We start from the raw sequence: 27,453 nt of genomic DNA, 5'->3' as shown, positions 1-27,453 counted from the left end.
CAATGCTGTAATTTATTTTTTACTACTCCCTGTTAATTCTGTGGTATTTTTTAAAAGTCACTCAGCTTTTATGAAAGTTCTGAAACTTGGTTCAGATGCAAACAGTGTAAGAGAGAGATAATAAAACAGTCGACGATTAAGAAGAATTGTGTCTGTTCTATTTAAAGTTGTCTGGTGCCCTCGTGTGGTGTTCAGTGTTTAAAGGGGATCTGAGTGTAAGGTCATTAGTGTTTATAAAACATGTTAAAGCTTTTCCCTTATTGAAGTCAGCAGTTTATAAAAGACTATGAAGCTCATTGCAAGACAAGAGCCTTAAAATAAACAGTCCCCTTTTGTATTTACACCAAATTCTGCAATTAGGTGCAGGACTGGGGTCCAATGTGGTCTATTACACTGTCAAAGCTCAATAAGGGGGGGGGGGGAAGGGATGTGGACAACTGAAAACGTTTTTAAACTACAAAAGGTATGAATTCTAGGCCATGATGTGCTGGAATAGGCTTTGTTTAGTTGTTAGACTGCTTTCATTAACCAAAAAAAAAGCATGTTAAAGATTAGCTTACAAGCCAGCAATTTGGTAACCCATTGGAACGCTTTAGTAAAATATCTGGAAGAAGACAACATTTGAGATTTTTATTTTAAAAACTTTGAACAGCTAAAGCAATTACATTCTTTGGATGAAATCCTGGGCTCATGAAAGTCAACAGCAAAACTCCCATTGACTTAAATGGGAGCAGAATTTCACCCCTCAACTGTAGGCAGAACTGGTTATAAATAATAAGATTTGAATACTTCTTACACTAGACATATTTACTTCTTCCGGCTAAGCTTTGGAGCCTTCTCCAGCCCTTGAATATATTTCCGATGTAGCTGGTATTCCTCTGCAATATAACCAAGAATCCAACTTAAGTATATCCCAGAGCTAGGTTTTATAATCAAAACATTTACCTTTTATAACTGACACCGTCCATGTCGGCTCAAACTTACCAAGCAGCAACTTGGCAAGATGGTTGATTTGGTTGCCTTGGATCTGGACCTGGACTCTGTCCTTTGCCCCAGGTAGTGTGTTAATAGTGGCGCTGGCCTGTACTCTTTGCTGGAGAGTGTTGGCAACTAATTGCGGGTCTAGGCCATACAGTTCAAGATTCTTAATAATGGTCACCTGTGGATTTTAGCCATTGTCACAAGAAAATAATCCACAAAGTGAAAATCTAACACCACCTATGTAAGAACAGCAGTTTATGACCCTGTCCTGCTTTTCTGATTAGAACTGGGCATTAAGTGTTTCCCCATTAGTGTCACATCATAGGCTCGTATACAAAATTTCCGATCGATTCAATACAATCTGTTCTAATTTATATCCCCCCCCCCACTTACATATATACACACACTCACTCTAAAAGCACAGCTGGAGGCAAAATATCAAAGAATTCCCCCCACAAACAATCATTTGTTTGCACTTAAACAATGTGATACGCTTGATAATTTCTATGCCAGGGCTGTGTTAAGAATTTTAACATCTTTAATGCACGCTAATCCTTAGAGTTCTAACCTGCAGGATTGAGTGACAGCCGGTGCTCGTTGGCACAGAACTACACCAGAGTCCTGGGCCAAGTTGTAGCAGTTTCCCAACTGCCCAGGCTACAATGACCCACCCCCCACTTCTCCTCCACAAAGGGCAAGACTGGCTATGCAGAAGCCCCGAACTCCAGCAAGGTCTGTCCTAAAAGCGCTGAACAGCTCCAGCATGGACTAAGATCCAAAGAGGGGTTAATCGTCCACACCTCTTCCCTATCATCTCTCTCTGCCTTTACCTTTTTATTGGATGATCTCTGTGCTATGGTTATGTCGATGGGATCAAGGTTTCCTTTCCTCACAATGGGTTCATGTCCAAAAAACGTCACCTGGTGGTAAGGCTGCAGTTGTTCCAGACACCTGAGAAAGGTATGGCTTGAGTTTAATTTGTCAGATACAGCAGGATGGACAAGATCTTTTTATTAAATCTGGGATTCCACAGATCTGTAGACCATAGGAGTGATCAAGGGTCTCAAAGTTCTGAGCACATGTTTAAGGATGTGTTTGAGGATAGATTTATATTGTGTGTGTATGTACATAGATTGCGTATACAGAACTAGGTTCTGTTAGACTTGCCTTGTGAACACTTATTATCCATTTTTAATTATTACATTTTTAGGTTACTAATCATTTGCAAGGTGGCAAGAAAAGAAAGAATGGAACTTGCACTTTCTTAGCAGTATCTACTAAACTCATTACAAATTAAGGTTTATTTGTAGGTATTTTTATGTTGACAATAAGGAAGCCACTGCCTACTTCAGGGCTTAAAGTTAGACATGGCTTTGCATCATGTAGTAGTCTAGTTAAGTGCTAACTCTGAATCTTTGCAAATGTTAAAGCAGAGTCAGGAAACAACATTAGTCACCTGCTCAGGAGATCATCCCATTTGAGCTTCGAGATCTCGTCTTGCTCCCATTTATCCAACAGGCAGTCGCACAAGATTGGATTCACCTTTACAAAGCTGTAATAAAACAAGCTGATTAGATGCAAGCCTGCCCCATCTCTTCCCAGAGATGTGAAAATACAGCCTACGATCTCTATCAAGCATGCCACCATTTGTGATGGTTTCCGAGACCTGCTCACAAGTAAGGGAGCTGAACCAAATCCACCATAACAGGTGGCGACTGATTGACTTAAAAGCTACACTGGCCTCCACACAAGTCTAGTGCACTTGTGCTGTAGTTTTTGATCAGTGTAACATGTTAATTTTTTTAATATTCCTTGCTACGCGAACAGATTGATTGAAAAAAATTAACTTTTTGCACTGCACTCAGCTTGACCAGTGAAAATAGATGCACAAATAAGATTCACGTCTACTCACTTCTTGTTTGTTTCATCAACCAACTCGTTCGTCTTTACGTAGCTGATGATGATATGTCTCACCTCGCTGCTGGAGAGGATGCTGCCTTTCCTATAGAAGGAGGAAATCGTTACTATGTTGCATTAAGAAATCAGATGTTCATATTAACATTGGGTACTTCTCGAGTAGCTTGCATCCTAAGCACCACAGGCTGCCACCACAGGCTGTTTAAATTACAGCAGGCTGCTCCAGCCCTGAATCGGGGGCACAACAGTGTCTTAAGTCACCTCCGCCCCCTGTTGGGCAGCACTACAGCACAGAATCTCACCCCAGAGGGGGTAACAAGGCAGCTGTTTAACCGTACATGACAATTCTTCTCCTCAACTGCTGCGTAGTAAGGTAGAACACACTGTATCCCCTTGAATTTTCAAAGGGAACGGACATAAGTAGACGGTAAATACCTGATCTGGAATTTGGCCAGGTCACCTGAGTTATCACACCTATACTGGTAAACAGTGCGAAGGGATTCTCTGGTGACTAAGCATCAGGGCCTCAATTGTTCCTCTCATCCCAACGACGCCAAGTGCTCCTAGCAGCATGCTCTGACATTGCTTCAATACTGACCGAGGGAAGGTGCTGATGACTTAACTATCACCATTCCCTTTAGCACCTGGCATAGGTCTTCCCTCTACATCTCCTATCTGAATGCTGGCTTAGCAGGACAATTATGGTTTTATCCTATCTTCCTAGCACTTACTTGTGTCCTGACTCCTGGAAAAGTGGAGCCATTTTGGTTGAGACGCCATAGAGTGGTATGATTTCAGGAGCATGGTACAGCTGCTCTCCGTCTCCACATTTACTCTCTGGGGCAGTTGACACAGCAGAGAATACTTCGGGGACAACAAATGACTTAATGCTGAAATGCAATAGGGAAAATAACAGGAAGCTCAGGTTCACAATAGTTTCCTGGGTGAGGAAGTATTGGTGACTGTTTAGCTCTTACATTAGCCTCCAGCTTCTCAGCAGTGTAATAGTCCTCCCACAACAGACACTCTGGCCCACACCCTCTCTCCCCTTTCCTGGCTACACACTGCTACCGGCGCAGGCCTGGCTGGTGCACCTGACCCGAGCGTCCTCTGTAGGGTGCCCGATTTTAAGAACCAGCAGCAATAGTCAGGATTTTAAATCAGGAGGTAAAAAAAGGGTTTGGATTGCACAAGCATCCTGACTTGCCTTGCTAATACCCAGCACAGTCCCTCACCCCTTCCTTGGGTCCTAGACTCCAGAACAGTTTCCCAGTTACTTGAAACGGACACGGTTTTAAAGAGAAAGCCAAAGTGGCTTCAGGTACTAACCTGCCCCTAAATCCCAATGCCAGTTTTGTGGGGTTTACAATTGTATTTTCCTTATTCCTTTTTCAAATTTCTCCCCCTTTTTCTGTATGAAAGACACCGCCCAAACAGGTGAAAGTGACTGTACATGAATTGCTACCAAATACCCAAAGTGTACTAAAGAGGTAGGAACTCTTTTTCCTCTAATCTCGTGCTGTAAAAGGTTTAGGGTTTACTAATAGCAACATCTGTCCATGTGATTAAGAATATCCATATTGACAAGAATACCATCATAGCTGAAGTGCTGCAATCCCTACTAGGTAAAAATAAAACCTCAGAGATACAAGTGTGGCACTTTAAAGTGGACGGAGTTCAGACAGACAACTGGGAAATGACCAGTTTTGAAAGAGTAGGACAGAACAAGAGAGACCAGGAAACATATCAGGGGCAAGTGCTGAATTTCAGTCTGCTAAATCAATATGCCAAGGCTCAGCTAATTAGAGCTCTGTTCTTGCTTCCCAGCATCAGAGACTGCAGGCCTGGATCCTGTGCTTGGAGGTAAAGAGACTTGGTGAGTTGCAGGTTTGGTCTGTCAGGAGGTCGCATGTCTGGGGTTTTAGACCCCTAAACAGGGCAGGTGAGACACCCTGTTTGTTAGCATCTCTGGGAGGAGCATAAGGCTTGAACCATTGGGTCTTCAATCAGACCCAATGTTTGAAGTCTGAGTAATGCAAAGGGGTGGACCTAAGCAATGACAATTAGTATTTAAATCAGTTGCCAGGTGAACTCCTGAGCAGCAACAGTGAGGGAGAGTGGGTCCTTCTCCTTTAGGGATGGCTCTACACCACAAGGAAACAACTGTGGTGACTGCATTGGATGTGCTAGGTTTTCCTTTCTGACACACACACACACACACACACACACACACACACACACACACACACACACACACGATTTCTGATACGTGAAGTACAAGCCAGTGAACATACTGGAGAAGATGCATAGTCTGGAAGTACAAATTTCAACACTGCATCGCATCCAAGAAAATAAGACTTTTAGACAACCTGCATGTAGGATGTGCGATTCTGCTGTCCACAACTTAATGAGGATGTTGAAAAATTGGAAAGGGTACAAGAAAAGAGCCATAAAAATTATTCAAGAGCTGCAGAAAATACCTGACAGTGAGGGACTTAGAGCTCAGTCTGTTTAGCTAATCCAAAAGACTAAGAGGTGACTTGATGAGCGTCTCTAAGTACTTTCATGGGGAGAAAATACCAGGTACCGGTGGAGAAAGGCAGAACAAAAGTTAATGGTTGCCAGCTGACGCCAGACAAATTCAAACTGGAAATAAGGCACAAATGTTTACCAGGGAGTGATTAGCCACTGGAACAAACTACAAAGGGAAGTGGTGGATTCTCCATCTCTTGAGGTCTTCAAATCAAGACTGGATGAATGCCCTTCTGGAAGGTAGGCTTTAGCCAGACAAGTTATGGAGCTCAATAATGGGATACCTGGGTGAAATTTAATAGCTTGTATTATGCAGGAGGTCAGAATGAAAGAGTTAATGGTCCCTTCTGACCTTAAACTATCAAAAATCTATAGTAATAGCACTTGGTGTGGCTCTTTCATCTAAATACGTCACTTTACAATCAAATCTCACCCTTGTGAAGCAGACATGTTAGATGAGGCTCTGTGCCTCAGTTTCCCCATCTGTAAATTGGGGATGATGTTACTTATCTCCTCTGTAAAGTGCTACAAAGGAGCTCGGATAGACCAGTTCACCCACCTCTTGGGTGGACTATTTTACACTGTACAAGACCCCTACATAACAGTTTAGGACAAGTAAAGAATATAAGGGCCATTTAAATGGGGAATTGAGGTAGATAGACTAACTACCTGAGGTGAAATTTGGTTGACATCCCTAACTCACATGAAAAAAGCAGCGAGATCATAACATTTTACATCTCTACCAACTTCAGTGCCATTTATAACAACTTACTCGGAGTGTTTCCAGTCTATATGCACAATACTCTCCACCCCTTTGTTCAGCTCCTTCACTTGTATGATCTTCTGCTGTTGCATGTACTGCAGGAACTTGGAGAGCTGAAGGGGAAACATCAGGCAGAAATAATGGAAAAAGTCAGGTACGTTGAAATTTGTGTTCATGCTGCCAGTGAACCCAAGCCATCCAGTCTCTGCTTTGGGATCTGCACGATCATCTCAGTAAGTAAGTCACAAAACCAACTCCTCAGCTCCAAAAATGTAACAACCCCGTGGCAGTATTTTGCATGCTCAGTGCAGTCTAGTGTTGAGAGCAAGAAACCAAGGATTCCTTTACTGGCTCTGCAACTGATTTGTTTTGTGACCTTCTTAGGGCCACCTACTACTCCCAGCTGACAACATTTTAATTCCTTGCTCTCGCCTATGAGAGATCAGCTGCTAAAATCATGTTAGCACTGAAGAGGAAAACAGCAGGATGGTAATCAGAATATCCCAGCGGGGAAGGATCAGCTTGCAGTTAAGGCACTGGAAAGGGACTCAGGAGATCTGGGTTCAAATTCCCACCTCTGCGACAGATTGTGGGTGACCGTGGGCCAATCACCGCTTCTTGGGGCCTCAGTTTCCTGTCTGTAAAACAGGAATAATCAGACTTTCTAAGGGCTTGTCTACACTTGAAATGCTACAGCAGGACAGCTGCAGTGCTTCAGTGTAAACACTGCCTACACCGACTGGTGGGGTTGTCCCACTGGCGCAGGTAATCCCACTCCCCGAGAGGCGGTAGCTAAATCAACAGAATAATTCTTTCATCAACCTACTGCTATCTACGCTGGGGATTAGGTCAGTTTAACTACGCCACTCGAGTGTGGATTTTGCACGCTTCTGAGCAACATCGTCAAGCTGACAATTTTCTAGTGTAGACCAAGCCTAAATTCCTTGGGGACGATCTCCTAGTCTGTGTATGGACAGTACCTAGCAAAATGGATTCCCAGTTTTGATTGGTGTTCCCCAACACAAAATAGTATAGACCGAGCTAGCAATATTTGATGGACCCATACAAATGATTTCAGGACAAGTTAGTCTACCAAGGTGATACTGAACAAGTGATGAGAGAAAAGAATACAATCCATGTCTTTGGGAAGGGCTTCTTTACAAGGGGGCCTAAGAACTTTATCAGATTTTTTTTTAAAATATATAAACGTAAATATCAAGAAATCTCACCTTCTTGTAGCTTGATTTCTTTATGTCTAATTGTTGTCCTTCTGGGCTACAAACAGATGAAACAATTAAACCTTTAAGTTACAACAAATAGCTGGAACCAAGGAAAAATATTTGATGTTTGGCAAGATTAACAATAAATGCAGTTTTCAAGAATCTCTGTGCTAAAAGCTTCTTAGTGGTGTGAATATGAATTGCACACGGGAAAGTAGATTTAAATGTTGTATTTGAGATAATGGAGTCTGTTTTGAAATCAGCAGAGGCAGTGCTGATATTCCAGTGTGTTAGGTGTAACACCACCAAGAGCATGTCTGTAATATACAGTGGTTTCCTAACTTTTTTCTGCCAAGGACCTGTTGGCATCTGACCAACCTTCCCAAACCCCTTTCAGTTGTTAGACATAAATTTCATGTTCTTATTATTTTAAAAATATATATTTTTAAAATAGACTCACAAAGGAACCAGAAGTAAACAGTCTGCAGTTATTACACCCCCCCCATTTTCACTTAAACTACAATTTGTGGTGTAGTCCTGAATGGGCACTACCAGAATGCCCCCACTGGCATGATCTCTCACACATGGTGTGTGCAAGGTCATGGTGCACAGATGATGCCATTTTGAGAACTATGATCTCTCATAGTTGAGAACAAAATGGCATCCTCCATGGAGCAGAAGTGCTGGAACACTGTTCTGACCCCACTGCAGTACTCCTCAAGGGACATACCCGCCCCGCAGAACCCCAGGGGGCCAGCAATCCCACTTTGGGAACCACTGATAGGGTTTTTAACTTGAATTAAATTGCCAATGGCCATTTGAAGAGGGAAATTGAGGGAGACAGTCCAGGGTAGGATGTATAAACTGGTTAGCCAACTTGAGTTGATTGGCAATCAAATAAATTGAATTCTAGTGTAAACATGCACCATAAACACCCGAATTACATGAAAGGCAGCAGCTTCATCCTAAATGTCTCACTGTCCCACAGCAATTTCATTTAAACCCACCATGCCAACCCAAGGATGGTCGTCTTACCACATACCAGCATGAGAACATATAGTTGCGCAGGAAGGTGCTGGTCAGTAGAGGGAGCTCTGACTTCTTCACTTTACATTTTAAGGCATGAAAAAAACATTGATGCAGTAACTCATCCATTCGCTCTGTAGAAACACAAACATTTCTCACGGGCCTCTGTGCAGAAAGGGAGAGCGCACTCACAGGAATGATTTCTCATTCATCTGGACCTTTATTTTTGTATCGATTCCTCTGAGTTTGCACCTTACAACGTTAAATCATTTTAATTTACACACTAAGTTCACCACATCTAAACAGCAAGACTGGGAGCCAGGATCTTGTACATTCTAATCCTAGTGCTGATACCAGCTCTCCTCTGTGGCCTTGGGATAGTCACTTAACCTCTCTTGTGCCCAAGGTTTCCCCATCTGTAAAATAAGGACAATAGTGTTCACCTCCTACTCTCCCCCTCTCCAGGGTTTTATCTAGATTAAAGTAGGAAGATCAAAGGTCTAAGAGTTATTATGAAGTGGAACTGAGTCTAATTACATAAATCTGTTTTAAATACAATTCCCTTTAACATACCATAGGCCAAATTCTGACTTTTTCACCATGCTTATTGCCTAACCCTACTACAGCCTGTTAAACAGAGAACCACTTCTCAGACGTCACTCAGGTGGGTTGTTTTCCCTCTGTGAACTTGGGCACACGGAGCCTGCAATCCTTTGAAAAGCACTTTCCCAAAGTGGTTTGTTTGCAGTGCACTGTTGGTGTGGAGTTTACGTACATAGATCGTTTCTACAGAGTGCTGCTTCTAGTTTAAGATTCCAAAAATGGCACTCCCGACTAACAAGGAATTAATATTTTGAGCCCAGAGAGGGACATTTATTGTAAGAAGTGCTCCAGGAAAGCCTCACACCAGGCAACTTTTGCTCAGGGGAAGCAGCTTTGACAAATATGGGCCTTTGGGCTGAAATTCTCAGTTTAAAACAAACCAAAAAAGTGTACAGTCACAGAGAAATTTTTCCTTCCCAACGGGATACTGGAATCGCTTACATTTGAGACCAGCTTGGCTGCAAAATTATTATTAGCTCCCACTGTAGTCCCATCTTGGGCTCACCCGATCTACCCAAGAGGTAGGTGTCTCTCTCTCTTTAAGCACTGGAATGGGTTACCTAGGGAGGTGGTGGAATTGCCTTCCTTAGAGGTTTTTAAGGTCAGGCTTGACAAAGCCCTGGCTGGGATGATTTAGTTGGGGATTGGTCCTGCTTTGAGCAGGGGTTGGACTAGATGACCTCCTGAGGTCCCTTCCAACCCTGATATTCTAGGATTCTCTTTTTATCACACCCACTTCGGCAACATTTGTGAAGGTCGTCATGCCAAAAAACCTCACTGAATTGAATATATTATCTATACCATGTCATGAACTACGGTACTTGAACACTAAGTTTTCTGCAGCATGCCAGAGGGTGCTTTCTTAAGCACACCATCACCCAGGGTATCCTTTGAGCATGGAACCTTCGGCGTTGCTCCCACAACAATTACATTTAGCTTAATCCATAAATCTCTCAAAGCACTTTACAAAGATAAGTATCGTTATCCCCATTATACAGATGGGGAAATGGAGATGCAAGGAGAAGTGAATTGCCCACAGTCACATAGTAGGTGAGTGGCAGATCCAGGAATAGAATCCACATCTCCTCTCAATTCAATGCCCTAATCACTTAAACGCATCTCATAACACAAGCGGAACCAAAAGAGGGAAGTTTTGGTACTATATTGAAAGACCGTCACGTTGTCAGCTCCAGCAGCTTCAGGCAAAACAGTTCCATAGAGCCCAGACCACACAGCATGCTGAGAACCTTCACCTCACTGAAGGCAAGGAGAATTCAGCCCACCAGCTGAATAACTCAGCTCAGCAGCTAAGGCATGAGGTGCTACTGAATTGCTGCCTGCCCATCAACTAACAGGCAAATCCCTGGGACAGCCAAGAGATTGAACATAAGAACAGCCATACTGGGCAGACCAAAGGTCCATCTAGCCCAGTGTCCATCTTCCGACAGTGGATTCAGAGGGAATGAGCAGAACAGGTAATAATCAAGCAATCCATCCCGTCACCCATTCCCAGCTTCTGGCAAACAGGCTAGGGACACCATCCCAGCTAATAGCCACTGATGGACCTATTCTCCATGAATTTATCTAATTCTTTTTTTGAACCCTGTTATAGTCTTGGCCTTCACAACATCCTCTAGCAAAGAGTTCCACGGTTGACTGTGCGTTGTGTGAAAAAATACTTCCTTTTCTTTGTTTTAAACCTGCTGCCTGTTAATTTCCTTTGGTGACCCCTAGTTCTTGTGTTATGAGAGTAAATAACACTTCCTTATTTACTTTCTCCACACCAGTCATGATTTTATAGATCTCTATCATCTCCCCCCTTAGTCGTCTCTTTTCCAAGCTGAAAAGTCCCAGTCTTATTAATCTCTCCTCATACAGAAGCCATTCCATATCCCTAATAATTTTTGTTACCCTTTTCTGAACCTTTTCCAGTTCTAATGTATCTTTTTGGAGATGGGGCGACCACATCTGCACGCAGTATTCATGGACTACTCAGTGAGGAAAGGGAGGTGTTTATAGGTCAGTATGGTTCCCAAGGAGCCACATTATGCACGCAATGATTTCTGCATGAATGCCCTGGCTCACAGCAGTCACTACAGGACTTTTCAAAGGATTGCAGGCTCTGTGTCCCTCCACTGTTCAAGAACTGGGCAGCCGCTCTCAGTACAAGCTGAAGTATATGTAAGGCTTGCTATGGCTAGTCACGTAACGGGAACACATGGAAATCTAATACACAAGTGACAGCTACATAGATCCACAGACACACAACTTGGTTTCATTTTCATGCTGTAGTACCTTGTGGAGTTCTGCCATCTTCCGTTTCCGGCTGAACCTCGGCGATATCTTCAGCCATTTCTGCAGCTCCAGTCTCACCGGGTTCCTCCTCCTCCATCAGCCTTGCACAGCCATCTCCCTCCTGCAGGTTCAAATTGCCAAGGTCCATTTGTAGCGACGGGGCAACGCAGAGGTCGCTGTCATGCTCCCGTCCCTCCTCATCTTTGTCATCGTCATCAGTGCTTTCCAACTCCGCAGGCTCTGCTACCAAGGGAGCTATTGTGGGTGGGTAAGACTTGTCTCCAAATCCCCTTTAAAAATAACAAAAAGCATAAAGCAGCTTTATTGATGGTTCTTTACTCTCTTGATACAGGATGGTTCCCCATATAGCTATGAAGCATCCTGTGCTGAAAAGCCTGGCCAGTCCCAGCTGACTGTCACAAAATCATGGAGCTAGAAAAATACAGATCCATCAAGTGATGAAGGACCCACCACATTCCTAGGTAAGTAAGTTGTTCCCATGGTTAATTACCCTTGCTGTGAGAAGTTTGCACCTTATTTCTAGTCTGAATTTGGCCATTGGGACTCATTCATTTAGCAGACAAAGGCATAGAGTCCTCTATTTTCAGAAATCTCCTCCCCACATAGGTACTTCTAGACTCATCAAACCACTTCTTATCCTTCTTTTCCATAAGCTAAGTAGGCTGAACTTCTGAAACCTCTCACTAGAAGGCGGATTTTTCAGCTGATGGGGTTTTTGGTGTTTTGCAGCTACGAGCCAGCCCCAAAGCAGCCCAGTCAGGATCCCAAGTCCACTGAGAGGTAACTTGTCACTGCCAAGCTTACAGCACGTCATGCTTTTGCTGTCCCCAAATACTCTGTTTTGATTTTTAAAACCCCTTGTGGTGAAACTGGTGCCCATGATAAGCACCAGACTGTTAGTCCTGGAGGCTCAAGTCCTCTGTTTATCCACACAACAGGAACAACACAATCAGCAGCATGCAAACTTCTCCCACACCATGCCTTAACTCTAATCGATGGCTTTGTCCTACCAGAGCCGAGAGGGCAGTGAAGTCTCCACGGCTCATTCAGGTCTGGGCCTCCCACCTGTAACTCGGAACAAGGAGGGTGGCTAGTGCCAGGCGGGATGGCGGTTTTGTGATAGGAGTACTTGAACATCAGGGACTGGATTGAGACACACCCATGTCCAATTCATTTCACGTAGGCCAAACAGCCATCCAATGGCATTACATTTTGACCCCAGCTGACCTCAGGCCATGGAGCTCTGAAAACAAGCTAGTGGGACACAGACAGGCTCTTGCAGGGTTCTAATAAGGGAACACACCCAAAGTACCTCTCTGTGGACACCAGTCAGAGTGAAAGCTATAGCAATCTCCTTCCGCAGTACACACGTTTTATAAGAGAACAGGCTGGGGAGGTGGTTACTGAAAGTCTCAGCAGAGTGTGTTGTCTAGGGAAAATGGGAGTCAAGATTTGGATACACCTTTTCTTTAAATGAAAATCAGCGCACAGTTAACGCAGAGCAAAAAAGTACTAAATTAAGGCAGAGTAACAATGGGCCAAATTGTTCATGATGCAACTCCATTAAGCTCAAAGAAGTTTCACTAGAGATTTACTTCCAATATCCTGTGTTTATGTGCACATGCACATAAAAGGACATCAGGGCAAACCCCTAACTCCTGCCAGAAGTAGATGTTAAAATTCCCACAGCACATGGAGTAGACCAGACGTCTATTGTTAAGGGGTCATCCAAAATACGCCCCTAAACAGTATCGAACTATGTGTCTACACTGCCTCTGCTGGGATCTAAACCTTTGGTCTCTTATACTAACTTAGATGGGACAAATGGGCCCAAAGAGTCAAAGATGTTAACATGACCCAGTCACTAACATTAAGCACTGTTAAATGAAGTTCAGGATTTGGTATATGGAAACCTCAGATTGATTAGTACCACGACACAAACACCATTAAGAATTCTTTTACTCAAGAGACAGAAAATAAGGAAAACTAGTTAAAGTATTAAATAAGGCTTTCATTTTAACAACATCCCTTGTTCCCTTTCCCTGGAGAGAGCTTTTAAGGGGGGGAAATCCCCTCTGTTTGATAGTCTCTTAAATGCTATTCAAGATGGTAGCAACTGTCCCTTTGGGGAAATGAGAAGTTAGTTGAGATGGGTTGTTGCCGCTAGGGTGACCAGATGTCCTGATTTTATAGGGACAGTCCCAATTTTGGGGTCTTTCTTATATAGGCTCCTATTACCCCCCACCCCCTGTCCCAATTTTTCACATTTGCTGTCTGGTCACCCTAGTTGCTGCTATTAAAGCCAACTCTTCTTCCTAGAAGACAAAACAACACACACACACACACACAAGGGCAGAGAAAACAACAGCACAGATAGAAAATGCAGCTTCTGTCTCTGGTGTTGACTCTCACTTGCAACCTCATTACTGGAAAAACACAGGTCCAGCACCTGGTCTTACCAGCTACTCCAAATCCTGGCAAACCTGTACCAGCACTGGGCTATTTAAGGCATTGCTTTTAGCTGTCTCTTTTTGGTCATAAGCTTAGAGCAGTGTTGCAAAATATGCAGTCTTGGCTGGCTAAGCCAGACTCTTATTAGACAGAAGGAAAAAAGGAGTGGGATAGAAAAGAGAAGAAATACAGTAGGGAAGGAAAAGGACACATTTTGCAAGGGGGTGGAGGATGGCCAAGTTTTGCATCCCAAGTGGTATTCAGGAATTAGCTGGAGCCAGTGGAGGTGGCAGTGGTCCCCTGTCTCCCTCTCTGAGCCAGTCTGGTTAGAACATCTCTCAGGATTAGAAATCAGGTGGTCTGATGTCCCAGGAGATGGTGAGGGTGGCAGCCAAGATGGCAAAGCTTGCTCCGGTAGCCAATTTATTCTACGCCACATCTCTCTCTTTAAAGACCCAAAAAAGGAGTGGGGGGTGGAATAGCTCATCCCCTCATGGCATTCACCAATTATGCTTAGTTTCTGACACCCCAATTTTGGCTCATTGATTTTTTTGGCTTTAGCTTTTCTTGTTTACCAGGCATGACCTTAACACTGTCCTGATTTATAGCAGTAGCCCTTCTGTCTGCACTAATTCAGCCTGCCTGCCTTGCTTTTGCACCTTTTCCTGTCAACATGTGTGGTTATAGGTTATTGTGGCATTCCATGAACACTCTCACCTCTCACAGCTGAGCTCACCGTTAGGGTAAATTTGTAGGGCCAATTACAACAACAGGTTCCAGGCAGTATTTCAGACCCAGCACTCGCTCATCTCATTTTCTGAGACACACTGTACTCTTGTTTGCACACTCACCATAAGTGGTCTGTGTAAGCATGCAGCACGGTGAAGCCCTTCCCCTTCATTCCGGCGGCCAGCATCTCTGCAGTGGACATGGTAGCGACTCCTACTGCTACCGGGGCTCTGAGAAAACAGTATCAGACTGGGAAATGGCTAAATTTTCATGCTACCTGGAACACATGATTCCTAAGCCACCACAGCACATTCGCTTTCTTTCGCAATGTCCTTGATAATGGAGGCTAATTACTATTCTATGACAGTTTTACACTGAATCTATTCTTGACACTCTGCAATTTCAAGTCATCAGGATATCTTCTATTTTCACCCAGTCCCCTCTAGTATGCAAGGTCTTCTCCCAATACTACCCCACATGAATTGTCACTGGACAGCCACCCTTTCTTAACATAATTGTCTTTCTGCCAGAAGCTGGGATTGGATGACAGGGGATGTATCACTCAAAAGTTGCCCTGATCTATTCATTCCCTCTGAAGCATCTGGTACCAGCCACAGTCAGAAGCAGGGTGGATAAAAATCAATGATTTTTTTAAAATATTAAAAAAAAAAATCGGATTGTTTTGATAAAATGCTTTTTGAGGAAAAAACCTATCTAAAGATAGTTTTAATTAAGATACATTATAGCTCAAAGATATCTCATCATGGAATAGGGATTATAAATTCTAATTCTATAGTATGAGACAATAATTCATGTAATGTTTAAGAAAAGTTTTGTAAATGAGTTCCAATAGTTCATAGATTAGAGACCCAATCTTATGGGGTTCCAGGGGCTTCTGTATAGATTATTTAGGTTAATCTTTCTATCTACCCAATGGGACTCAGTGCTCAGTCTAGAAGATACCATCAGAGATGGTTAGTTTTGCAGTTCTCAAACTGTGGATTTGTGTCTCCAGAGATAACATGCTTGTTAACAGCAAAAATGGTTGTTGGTTTTTTTTTTAAATTTAATTTAACTATTTTAGTTTAAAAACAATTTTAACAAAAACATGATTTTAAAAAACTTGAATATTTAACTAAATTCAAACATTCATATGCTTGTTTTGTTAAATTATGATGTTTGCTGTTGAAGAAAAAAATCCAGAATACATAACATTGTTTTATTTAACTAAAACAATGTAAATGTCTGTCTGGTGATGTTCTCCTCCTAATACAGCATGGCAAGAAAATCCTCCAAATATTAATGATTAACCTGTTGAATTTGAGATAGTTCACCTCCCAATGACTTCATAAATATCTGCTAGAATTACCTTTGGTAAATGAAATAACCAAACAATCATTCATTTTCTGATATAGCTGTAAAACTAGTGTGAAAAGTTTTCAAAATAAATCACTTAAAAATGTATAGTGTGTACCTTCTAAAAATGAAACCTACATCTATCTCTGAATTGTGAAGAATATGTATTAAGGTTATAACCACCACCAAGAATGCACTTTTATGTAGAAATCCATGATTAAATCGAGTCTTCCTGACTAGTGATTTAAATCAATTTGATTTAAATCAAATCCACCCTGATCAGAAGACAGGATACCAGGTTAAACAGACCATTGGTCTGACCCAGAATGGCCATTCTTATGTACTGGGTGCGCCAGCTACTTACCTGCCTTTCTCCTTAGGAGGAGACTAATTTACAGGGTTGCAAAGAGCACTCAAAACAACATTTGGAAAAAAGCTTTGAATTTACAGGGTTTAGGCATTCTTTTAAATTTGTAAAAGTTTTCTGCTTTCACAAAACAATCAAACAAACCCACCCCAACAACACTGGTAAATTCTGTGGTCCCTGCCCCCCATACTTCAGAGGACAAATTAGCCCATTTCCAAGAGAAAAACTGAGCAGAATTTCATTGTTTTGTTAAAAATACTCCTATTTCAAAACACAACCCTCAACATGGAAGAAAAATCTTATATTTATTTGAACGTTGTGCATTTTAGGATTCAAAACCATCCAATTTGCAAAATTTTCCACCAAAAGTGAAATCTGTAGGATACTAATGATTATGCCACAGCAAAATTGCAAATATTTTTTGCAGAATTTCCCAACATCAGAGTCTGCCTTCATATTTTGGTTCTCCTAATCCCTCTCAAAATCCTCACATAAAAATGAAACTTTTCTTCCCTCATTGTAAGAGAAACTATCGATAAATTGAGGAGTACTTGTGGCACCTTAGAGACTAACAAATTTATTTGGGCATAAGCTTTCGTGGGCTATAACCCATGCATGCATCCGATGAAGTGGGTTTTAGCCCACAAAAGCTTATGCCCAAATAAATTTGTTAGTCTCTAAGGTGCCACAAGGACTCCTCATTCTTTTTGCTGATACAGACTAACACGGCTACCCCTCTGAAACCTATATATAAATTGTACCTGTTTCCAACCAGGGTGATGGCACAGAGAGTGCCCTGCTGTACCTGAGGAAGACCACAAGATGGCACCATAACTCCTGGCAGCATTAGATCTGAGATAAAACAGTAAATAGCCATTAGCATCCGCTCTGCTTTATAGTTGCAAGCCAGTGACTATCCAGCCACCTCTTCTACCCCCAGCCCTTCTGTTATTCAGCAAAAATACAACACTGGTAACAGTCGAGCACATGCCAGGTAAAACACAATCTCCTGTGTGCCTGCTATCGAGTTAAGAATACTTTCCAGTTTCCTTCCAGAATTGGGTGGGATAACTGGCCTGATTCAGAGGTATCCCAAGGGACACAAGAGACAGCTGCGTGTCTGCTCAGCAACTGGTAATGTCAGGGTCAAAGGGACTGTTAGGAGGAAGAGGTGAACTCTATGTAAAGGACCAACTGAGTAACTTGGCAGTAAGTTTGTTTGCTACCAACAGGGAAACTAGTCCTGTCCCACCTCCTTTCTAGAAGACGACCATGGCTTCCTTCCAGCCATTTTTCTTGTCTCAGAAAGACATTTTCTAGTCTGATTCGTTACATTTCAGTGCAGGGTGGAAATCAAGCATTTTCCTTAAAATACAGTCCTAACATATCTGTGGTATTTGCACTAAGCAGGTTGATTTTTCATTTCTCTACAAATACCATCACTTCCCTTTTGTGACACACAGGAAAATAGGATTTTCAGAGAACTACAAGGTGAATGATTTGCCCAAGTTCTCAAAGCACATCAGCGGAAGAGCGTGGAATTAAAAGCCAGGAGTCCTGACTCTCAGACCTTCCTTTTCTATCTCACTAGACCACACTCCTCTAGAGCCCAGGAGGCCCGCCTTCCAGGCTCCTGCCCTAACCCTTAGAATGCACCAAACAATGCCACGAAGCAATGGCAGAGGCGGTTAGAAAATCTGCCACATGCCACTTAGCTTTAAGGCTCAGAGCCAAGACAATTTTCATTGAGGTGCTTTAAAAATTGATTGGCAGGATCAACTAAAACCTAAACTAAACAAGCAAGCCAGAAGCCAGAAGCATAAAACAAGAACTGCAGCCACTACTTAGGTTACTTACACTTGAAAATACTTCACCCTTCTATACACAATCTAAACAGTAGGGATGGGGAGGGAGGACCTACAAAACCAGCTTACTATCCTATTAAAATATAAGCAACACACAGAATTCAAACTGGAACAGGTACAGAGAAGGGCTACTAGGATGATCCGAGGAATAGAAAACCTGTCTTATGAAAGGAGACTCAAAGAGCTTGGCTTGTTTAGCCTAACCAAAAGAAGGCTGAGGGGAGATATGATTGCTCTTTATAAATATATCAGAGGGATAAATATCAGGGAAGGAGAGGAATTATTTAAGCTTAGTACCAATGTGGACACAAGAACAAATGATATAAACTGGACATTAGGAAGTTTAGACTTGAAATTAGACAAAGGTTTCTAACCAGAGGAGTGAAGTTCTGGAACAGCCTTCCAAGGGGAGCAGTGGGGGCAAAAGACACATCTGGCTTCAAGACTAAGCTTGATAAATTTATGGAGGAGATGGTATGATGGGAGAGCCTAATTTTGGCAATTAATTGATCTTTGACTATTAGCAGTAAATATACCCAATGGCCTGTGATGGGATGTTAGATGAGGTGGGATCTGAGTTACTACAGAGAATTCTTTCCTGGGTGCTGGCTGGTGAGTCTTGCCCACATGCTCAGGGTTTAACTGATCGCCATATTTGGGGTCAGGAAGGAATTTTCTTCCAGGGAAGATTGGCAGAGGGCCTGGAGGTTTTTCGCCTTCCTCTGCAGCATGGGGCACGGGTCACTTGCTGGAGGATTCTCTGCACCTTGAGGTCTTTAAACCACGATTTGAGGACTTCAATAACTCGGACATAGGTTAGGGGTTTGTTACAGGAGTGGGTGGGTGAGATTCTGTGGCCTGCGTTGTGCAGGAGGTCAGACTAGATGATCATAATGGTCCCTTTTGACCTTAAAGTCTATGAATCTATGAATCCAGAAGAGGCCCATAGGCCCAGATCCAGAAAAGGTATTTAAGTTCCTAACTTCTGTTGAAATCAATGGAAGTCAAGAGCCTAAATACCTTTGTGGATCTGGATCACAGCCTCTTATCTAAAACAATCCTGCTGACAAAGGCAAAGCTACTTTGAATCGTGTGCACTGTACAGAGTATTTTCCATATGGAAGACGATTCCCTTCCCCTAATACATCTGAGCTGGCCCCTCATCAATGGATTCAAAGGTAAAGCCCTCCACCAAAAGCTTCTAATTCTGCACACCGACACTGCAAATGCTGCAAGAAAACAGGGCTCCGACACTCTGCCAGGAGCCCATCCAGTACATTACTGTTAAAAGGCTTCATTCAGCCTGGTTGTTAAATTAAATTAGGCAAAGCAGGAAAGCTTTGGGCAGCTAAACTGAGCCCACATTTTTAAAATAAGGGCATGGGAAAAGGAGAGGGAGGAATAAAGGAGTGTGTTTCCAGCTAACCTTTTTCTCTTTCAGCCTCCTAGTAGGTTCTAGCTTCTTCTACAAGCCAGTGCAAGCCCCTTAGTGTACTGCCCTCTGAGAGTGCAGAGGTGATTACCTAATTAGCCCCAGCTGGGCCAGCCCTGCTAACCTGACAATGCCTGCACTGAGGGCAGCTGTGACCTTTCCTCTGCACAGGGACACAGTGTTAACCCTCTCCTTGCCAAATACAGCATTGTACCATTCCCCTCCTAGGTTACAAGGGTTGCCTGCCTCAGATATTGGCCACGGATGGAGGCAAGGAGCAGGGCTCGACAGCTGAGTGGTCTGATCTGAGTAGACACTTTGGATTACTGCAGGCCCCTCGCTCCCCAGCATCATGGATTTTTATACACACACAGAAGCAAACACTTTTTTTCTCCCATTTGCCACTACAACAGCTTTCATCACATCTAACACTGCGATATGCATCCAACCCTGACTCCCAAACTGGGATTGATGTGTGAAATTCCTGGGCAGGGGAAGGAGCCACACAATGGTCTGAGCGCTGCAGGATGAAGCAAGCAGCATGTCAGAACATATCTAGCAAATGATAAAGGCAAAAAACACCTGGCTGGATGCTTAGAGCCAAATGAAGAGATAATACAGAGTGGCCCTGCCTTGGCTTTACCACAACAGTTGGCTCTCTGCTCCCAAACTCCAGGCTGCTGCAAAGTCTCACCCCCTTTCCAGAGGCTTCTACATCATTGTCTCTCTGCCCCTCCCCTCTATGATGGCTACTGTCTCCAGGGCCACCCTCTCATCTTTGACTCTGGCTCAGAGGTCAGTTGAGGCCACCTGGTTGCCAAGGGAGACCAGTGACCTGAACCCCACTTTAATCAGCCTCCATCTCCTATCAACAGGACCTTCTCCATGTAAACTAAGTCACTGCGGGTCAGTGGCTAGGCCCACTCCTCAGCTGTCTATCTCCGTGCCAGGCCACAGGACCAGGGGCTGCTTTCCACACAGGCCCCTCAGCTAGAAAGCAGCAGGCAGCCAAAGCAGAGGGCCTCAAGTGCCACTGCAGCCCTGCTTCCACCTGAGGCAGGTTATGTGGTGGGAGAAAGGCAGCCCACTTCTAGACACACATCCCCACACACGCTGAGAAGACAGCGTTCAGATTCTGATCAGGTTTAGGCTTGCCGTTTAGGTTTGAGGTCAAGCCAGGAGTAAGATTTGAGGTCACACAGCTCTCATGAGCAGTTATGAGATTTCAGCTCAGAATGACATGACTCATGATTCCGAACGGCATCGACAGCAGATTCTGGAAAAACAGACACCCTTCCTGTTCTGGAGCTGACCCACAGCCAAATCACAGGGCTGAGTTTAGCACCAAGGATTTGAACGTAACCCCCACATGACATACACAATCCAAAATGTAGGGGGTGGGGGATCAGCTCTGAGACTGCAGCCGGGGCCCATCTCTAATACATGCACACACAGTGGCATCTTATTATCCTGAATGTGGATAGAGATGCCCCTTAAAGCAAAGCAAAATGAAAGCAGCTAAATTGAGTTGCCCTGTGAAAGTTAATCACAACAAACGCTACAGAATGAGGAAACAAGTACTTCTAGTGTCCCAGTTAATGGCTGTTAAATCAATATCTTTCTAACCAATGCATAAGGAGCAACAACAGGTAAAATTCCAACTCTAGCGCCATCAGATGGGAAGGGTCAATGCATTTGAACAGATTGGCCTATATATTATATTCAGTTCACAAACTGTATTTGTGGCTAATTGGTTTTCCTTTTTAAGGAGACAAAAAAACAACCACCCCACACTTTCAGTGCATCTCTGCACCTTGAGGTCTTTAAACCACAATTTGAATTTCTGCTTTTTTTTAAAAAAAATCTTAAAATCTTGTCCTGCACTAGAAAAATTAGCTTAAAAAAAGTACAGATCCAGAAGAATGAATTTCCCAAGGCAACTGACACATGTATCGCAAAGTAATGAGTTCTGAGTCTCTTACCCGCTCCTCCTGCTAGTCTCTGCAGCACAGGAGGCCATGTTGAGAATGCTGGAAGAAGATCTGGATAGGACCACAGAGTATAAACTGTCCAAAAGAAAACGGATTTTAAAAACATGGCATTACAGATGTCTCCAGCTGTTGCTTCTCGCCATCTTCAAGCCCCTGTAATACAATTACAGCAGCACACCCTTGACTGTAACTAGCCAGATATTTCTCTCACATGGATGGTCAACAAATCAGGCTGCACGGCCCAGCAGCATCAAAATAACAAGCCAGTAGATACTCACAACGAACAAACTAAAATGCTAATGTTTCAGTTTCAAGCTTCCAATGGATTTTAATAAAGGATGGATAGATGATCTATGGCTATCTTGACACTGTCTTCTTTAAATCAAGGATGCTTTGACCTGAATTGTTATGATAACATGGGAGAGTCACTGAGCGGGCAGAGAAAAATGATGGAACAGCATATTGTATCAGGGCAATTCAGCCTTTCACGCACAGAATTCCACATAAAGAAGGTTGAACTTCATACTCATGGCAGTTGTGTCTTACAGTAAGTGGGCCAGAAAGGAAGGATGGTCCAGCAGTTAGGGCAATAGCCCAGGATCTGGGAGACCTGGGTTTAAGTCCCTGTTCCACCCCAGACTTCCTGTGTGATCCTGGGCAAGTCACCTCTCTGTGCCTCAGTTTCCTATCTGTACAATAGGGGATAATACTGCCCTACATCACAAGGGTATTGTAAGGATAAATACATTAAAGAATGTGAGGTGCTCAGTTACTACAGTAACAGCGTGTACAAGTACCTTGAATAGATGGGCATGCACAGAACTTGTAGGAGAGTTTTATGTCCAAGGCGCAGGAGGGGTTGGGAACGATATTCTATTTCATGACTCATACCTGTTGGATATAGGGTTTTCTCCAGTTCAAAAAGGACCGGGTTCCTGTTGTTGGCATAGACCGTGACCGCATCCCCTTTGTGAGCATACAGTTTGACTACATTGAGTTCTTCTCTGTTTGGAACAAGTTCTGACAGCTGTTCACTGCTGAGGGCGGGAAAAGCTGCTGCAACATCAGTACGCAGTTTCCTCCTGTAAAGACAAATCTGTGCTGAGCAAAAGTAAGGTTGTTGTTTTTTTAAAATTTAAATTTTTTAAAGGACAGGGTACAGGCAAAGACTAGTCATGTCTAGGGAGACATGGGCTCAGGTGGGATCCTAGCTATGCAGTGGTTCTCAACCAGGGGTACACAGAGGTCTTCCAGGGGGTACATCAACTCATCTAGATATTTGCCTAGTTGACAACAGGCTACATAAAAAGCACTAGTGAAGTCCCTACAAACTAAAATTGCATACAGACAAAATGAGAACGTAAGGAATTTTCAGTAACTCTGCTGTAACACTTTTGTATGTTCATGTCTGATTTTGTAAGCAAGTAGTTTAAGTGAGGTGAAACTTGGGGGTACTCAAGACAAATCAGACTCCTGAAAGGGGTACAGTAGTCTGGAAAGGTTGAGAACCACTGTGTTCGAGGCATTTAGCTATCAGTTCATTTCTTATGTCTCACTCATAGCACTAGGCAGCAGCAGCAAGGTGGCAGACACGCAGCAGCACTGCTCTAGTGATTGCAGGATCCACTCCCTCTGCTCGCCCCCCAGTTCCGTTCACATTTTGCCTCATGCTCATTCACGCCACATTCCATCTGTTTTGCAGGCTGAAGCCCTTCTTCAACAGTCACAAACAACATACAATTCTACATCAGCAAAGCTGCTAGTAAAAATGCATTTATCTGAAGATGGAGGGCCTGATTCGCTGTTGTCGTGAACCTTTGTGGGGTCATTCACTCCAGCACAAAGCGGGTGTAAAACATGAGCAAATCAGACTGGTAGAATTCTAGACTCACTTCACATGGGTGTAAGTGACAACACGAATGTACACAGCAATAGCGAACTGGGACCCCACGCCTTCTTTCGGGTAAAGGCCATTGGTTAACTTAGGCTATGTCTTCACTGCTAAAAGGGTATGTGGTTACTGCAAGATAGCTAACTCAAGACAGGTTTCAGAGGGGTAGCCGTGTTAGTCTGTATCAGCAAAAACAAGGAGGAATCTTTGTAGCACCTTAGAGACTAACAAATTTATTTGGGCATAAGCTTTTGTGGGCTATAACCCATTTCATCAGATGCATGGAGTGGAAAATACAGTAGGCAGGTATAAATATACAGCACATAAGATGGGAGTTGCCTTACCAAGTGCGGGGTCAGTGCTAACGAGGCCAATTCAATTAGGGTGGATGTGGCCCATTTCCAACAGTTGACAAGAAGAGGTGAATATCAACAGAGGGAAAATTACTTTTTGTAGTGTTAACGAGGCCAATTCAATCATGGTAGATGAGGCCCATTCCCAACAGTTGACAAGAAGGTGCAAGTATCAACAGAGGGAAAATTCTTTTTTGTAGGTTTCAGAGTAGCAGCCGTGTTAGTCTGTATCCGCAAAAAGAACAGGAGTACTTGTGGCACCTTAGAGACTAACAAATTTATTAGAGCATAAGCTTTCGTGGGCTAGTGGGTTGTAGCCCACGAAAGCTTATGCTCTAATAAATTTGTTAGTCTCTAAGGTGCCACATGTACTCCTGTTCTTTTTTGTAGTGACCCAGCCACTCTGTCTTTATTCAGGCCTAATTTGATGGTGTCAAGTTCACAAATTAATTGCAGTTCCTCATTGAAGTCTGTTTTTGAAGTTTTTTTGTTGAAGAATGGCCACTTAAATCTGTTATTGAGCATCCAGGGAGATTGAAGTGCTCTCCTACTGGTTTTTGAATGTTACAATTCTTGATGTCAGATTTGTGTCCATTTATTCTTTTGCATAGAGACTGTTCGGTTTGGCCAATGTACATGGCAGAAGGGCATTGCTGGCACATGATGGCATATATCACATTGGTAGATGTGCAAGTGAACGAGCCCCTAATGGTGTGGCTGATGTGGTTATATCCTATGATGGTGTCTAAGGCAACTCTCATCTTTTCAGGTGCTGTATATTTATACCTGCCTACTGTATTTTCCACTCCATACATCTGATGAAATGGGTTCTAGCCCACAAAAGCTTATGCCCAAATAAATTTGTTAGTCTCGAAGGTGCCACAAGGACTCCTTGTTGTTTTAACTCAAGACAGTTACCTCAATGTAAAATCCTAGCAGAGACAAGGCCTGGGTAGTACTTGATGTCATCCCCTTGCATCCCACTTGATAAGTTATTGATGTAAAAACATGTTTTAAATTTTATTTTGCTGCGAAGGCATCTTCAGTTAAACACTAGTACTGACTGAACTTAGTGAATGCTAGCTTTGTGCTGCAAGGCCCTTAGTGGACTTGGTTTGTATTATTACAAATATTTAAAGTATGCGGTCCCAGGCTAGTATGGGGATGAGGGAATATCTTTTATTGGACCAACTTCTGTAGAGCTCTGTGTAAACTCAAAAGCTTGTCTCTTACCAACAGAAGTTGGTCCAATAAAATATATTACCTCACCCACCTTGTGTTTCAAATATTTTAAGTGTTAATATGTTCACTGCGGCATTACACAAAATATTACAAATAGACTTCCACAGGCTAGCAGAAATATGGTAAGGGAGGTTTTCCTGCTAAAAGAAAGAAAGCCTTCAAAATTTGCCTCACAACAGGACTCAGACTGCCACATTATTTAAAGCCCATCTGTTTCAAAGCTACCGTGTAACCTATCCTTGGGTGCATTCCATCTGGCAACGCTTGTATACCAACGCTACAGAAAAAGACTCCAGAGCCTAGCTTCACTTATTTGGAAGGAGAGACATTGCAGACTCTCAGGAATGGCATTTAAGAAATAATAATAAAAAAGCCTCCCCCTCTTGTGATGCAGGATATTGCCGTCTGCTCTTCAGCTGTAAAAATCTGACTCATGCCTCTTAGAAATCGCTCCTGTTCAAGCTTGTAAAACCTTGTGACTGTGCCTGACAACCAGACAAAGCAGGAGGAGGTAAATCATGCTAGCTACCCTAAAAATCTCACCGTGGGCCTGGAGTGAAATTAACATAGCTCACTCACCTATCAGACCCTTTGATGGCAGTGTTGGATTTCACCCTGAAGGACTTGGAAAACATGATCCACTCCAAAGGGGAGGCTTCACGCCCCTCCTTCGGCTCTGCCCCCCAAACCCTGGCAGGCCGAGAGGCGCTGGGCCAGCCGTGCAAGTAGGATGCTAGAAAGGCGAAAGCATGGAGTTAAGCCCCAGGATTGCAGCGCTCCTGCTTCATTGCATGGGAGCAGCCATGTTGCAGTCCTGCCGCAAAAAGAGCCCGTGTGGCAACACGTAGCTGCTTTCTTCTGCTTCCTCGGCAATGGCCAAGCTGTCTAATGCCTGCTGGGCGAGGGAGGCTGATCCTGCCAACGCGTACACCCGCGTGAGTAACTTTGCCTATAGAAGTAGTGCTACTGGAGTCCATGGGACCGCTGCCGTCAGTACATTACTCATGAGTGCAAAGATAATTGCAGCCCAGTTAAGTTTGCAGACACCAAAACATTTGGAAGATGCATCACAGAACCAGGCGGCTGCTGTTGCTGGAGTGGCAGGAAGAAATCAGCTTCCCAGCGGTCCCAGCCCCCGTGGAAGGGGCTAGGGGGAGGAGCTGCGAAATGTGAACACGTGTCTGAGTCTGGAGACAGCTGGTAACGATACAAGCTTGGCGAGGTATCAACTGCCCGATCCTGGAACACACCCTCAGGAGGGGTGGCTTGTGCTTTGGGGCCCTGATTGCCTTAATTCAGCCCTTCGAGCTCTAGGCCGCCCTGCCAAAATCTCACTCCTTTGGAGGGACAGTCCCTCATTTTAGAGTCTCACTTTACAAAGTGTAGGTCTTTGAACAAAATCTTCCTAACCTTTGTTAAAAATAAACCTTACAAAACCACTTAATAATTCTCACCCAGTTTGCATTTTACTTAGAGTGGATAGTGGATAGAGATTTTTTTGTACTTGCCCCTTGCAAGGAGTGCGGTCACATAGCTTTCTGTCTCTCGCTTTTGATTAATTGCCTGACCTCCAGCCAGAGGTCTTCAAACACCTTCCCCTGCAATGCTACATGTCCCATCCTGTATACAATAATATTTCATGTATGTGTGTATGCATGTCCTTGTTAAAGAGTGTTATTCCCCCCCCCCCTCTTTATAGTGAATATTACTCACAGGTTCTCAAGTCAGGAGCTGCAGTGATTGTCTTGCAAACACTGCAGGGGGATGTTTAAATCAAACCAAAAATATTTTCATTTAAATCTGTATAAACATTTCTAATAAAACAGAACAGGCAGAGCGAGCACAGCATGAGCATGTGGGAAGCATAGCCTGCTGCTGTCATGGCTGTCCCCTTACTCTGATAAACAGAGGACTTCAGAGCAGTCAATTCAGCTACTGTAAGAAGCGCTAAGAAGGCCTCAATCCTGCAATAGGATGCATGCAAGTGGACCTGTGTCAATGAGGATTTACATCAATAAGATGCTGCGCTGGCCTGTCTGAATGGATCCAATTGCAGGACCAAGGCCTAAATTACGTCTCTCTTCTGATATCTGGCTAGAAAACAAGAAAAGCAGAGCCCCAGGCATACCAAGCAAGAAGATGCAGCAATTTCAAGACAGAAACTATTTGAAGGAAACCAGAAAATTAGTCACACATTTTGCTCTATGCAAGGAATAATGGGGAATGTCTGATGCATGTAGGAAAGAAATGTGTGAGCAATTTTCTGGTTTTCTTCAAATAATTCCCACTTTGAAATGGGTGCTTTTGTGTTTGGGTGATACTATATTTTGTGCAGGCTGACTATTTTTCAGATCCTTTACTGTATTTTAGGAGAAACATTTGCAACTTTAAAAAAAAAATCTGTGTTTTCAATTCAGA

At 43.3% G+C, this 27,453-nt stretch overlaps 1 protein-coding gene across 1 annotated transcript; it reads right to left on the bottom strand.

Annotated features, from left to right (window-relative positions):
* Nucleotides 1-695: 695 nt before the first annotated feature.
* LOC113407143 (eukaryotic translation initiation factor 2D-like) lies at nucleotides 696-25,750 on the bottom strand. The gene is made up of 15 exons (XM_026655233.1): nucleotides 25,615-25,750; nucleotides 22,441-22,631; nucleotides 21,541-21,624; nucleotides 17,023-17,113; nucleotides 14,661-14,768; nucleotides 11,338-11,627; nucleotides 8,456-8,573; nucleotides 7,423-7,468; nucleotides 6,203-6,306; nucleotides 3,630-3,788; nucleotides 2,894-2,983; nucleotides 2,438-2,533; nucleotides 1,812-1,932; nucleotides 985-1,159; nucleotides 696-878 (listed from the first exon to the last, which is right to left on the bottom strand). The coding sequence occupies exons 1-15, from the start codon at nucleotides 25,668-25,670 to the stop codon at nucleotides 808-810; spliced, it is 1,800 nt and encodes a 599-aa protein (XP_026511018.1). The 5' UTR covers nucleotides 25,671-25,750; the 3' UTR covers nucleotides 696-807.
* Nucleotides 25,751-27,453: the final 1,703 nt, after the last annotated feature.

The sequence above is a fragment of the Terrapene carolina genome, unplaced genomic scaffold (assembly GCF_002925995.2).
Source record: "Terrapene carolina triunguis isolate 2854851 unplaced genomic scaffold, T_m_triunguis-2.0 Scaffold199, whole genome shotgun sequence".
NCBI classification, from domain to species: Eukaryota; Metazoa; Chordata; order Testudines; family Emydidae; genus Terrapene; species Terrapene triunguis.
Note: the sequence above shows the minus strand (reverse complement) of the source record. Positions and strands in the feature narration are given on the sequence as shown.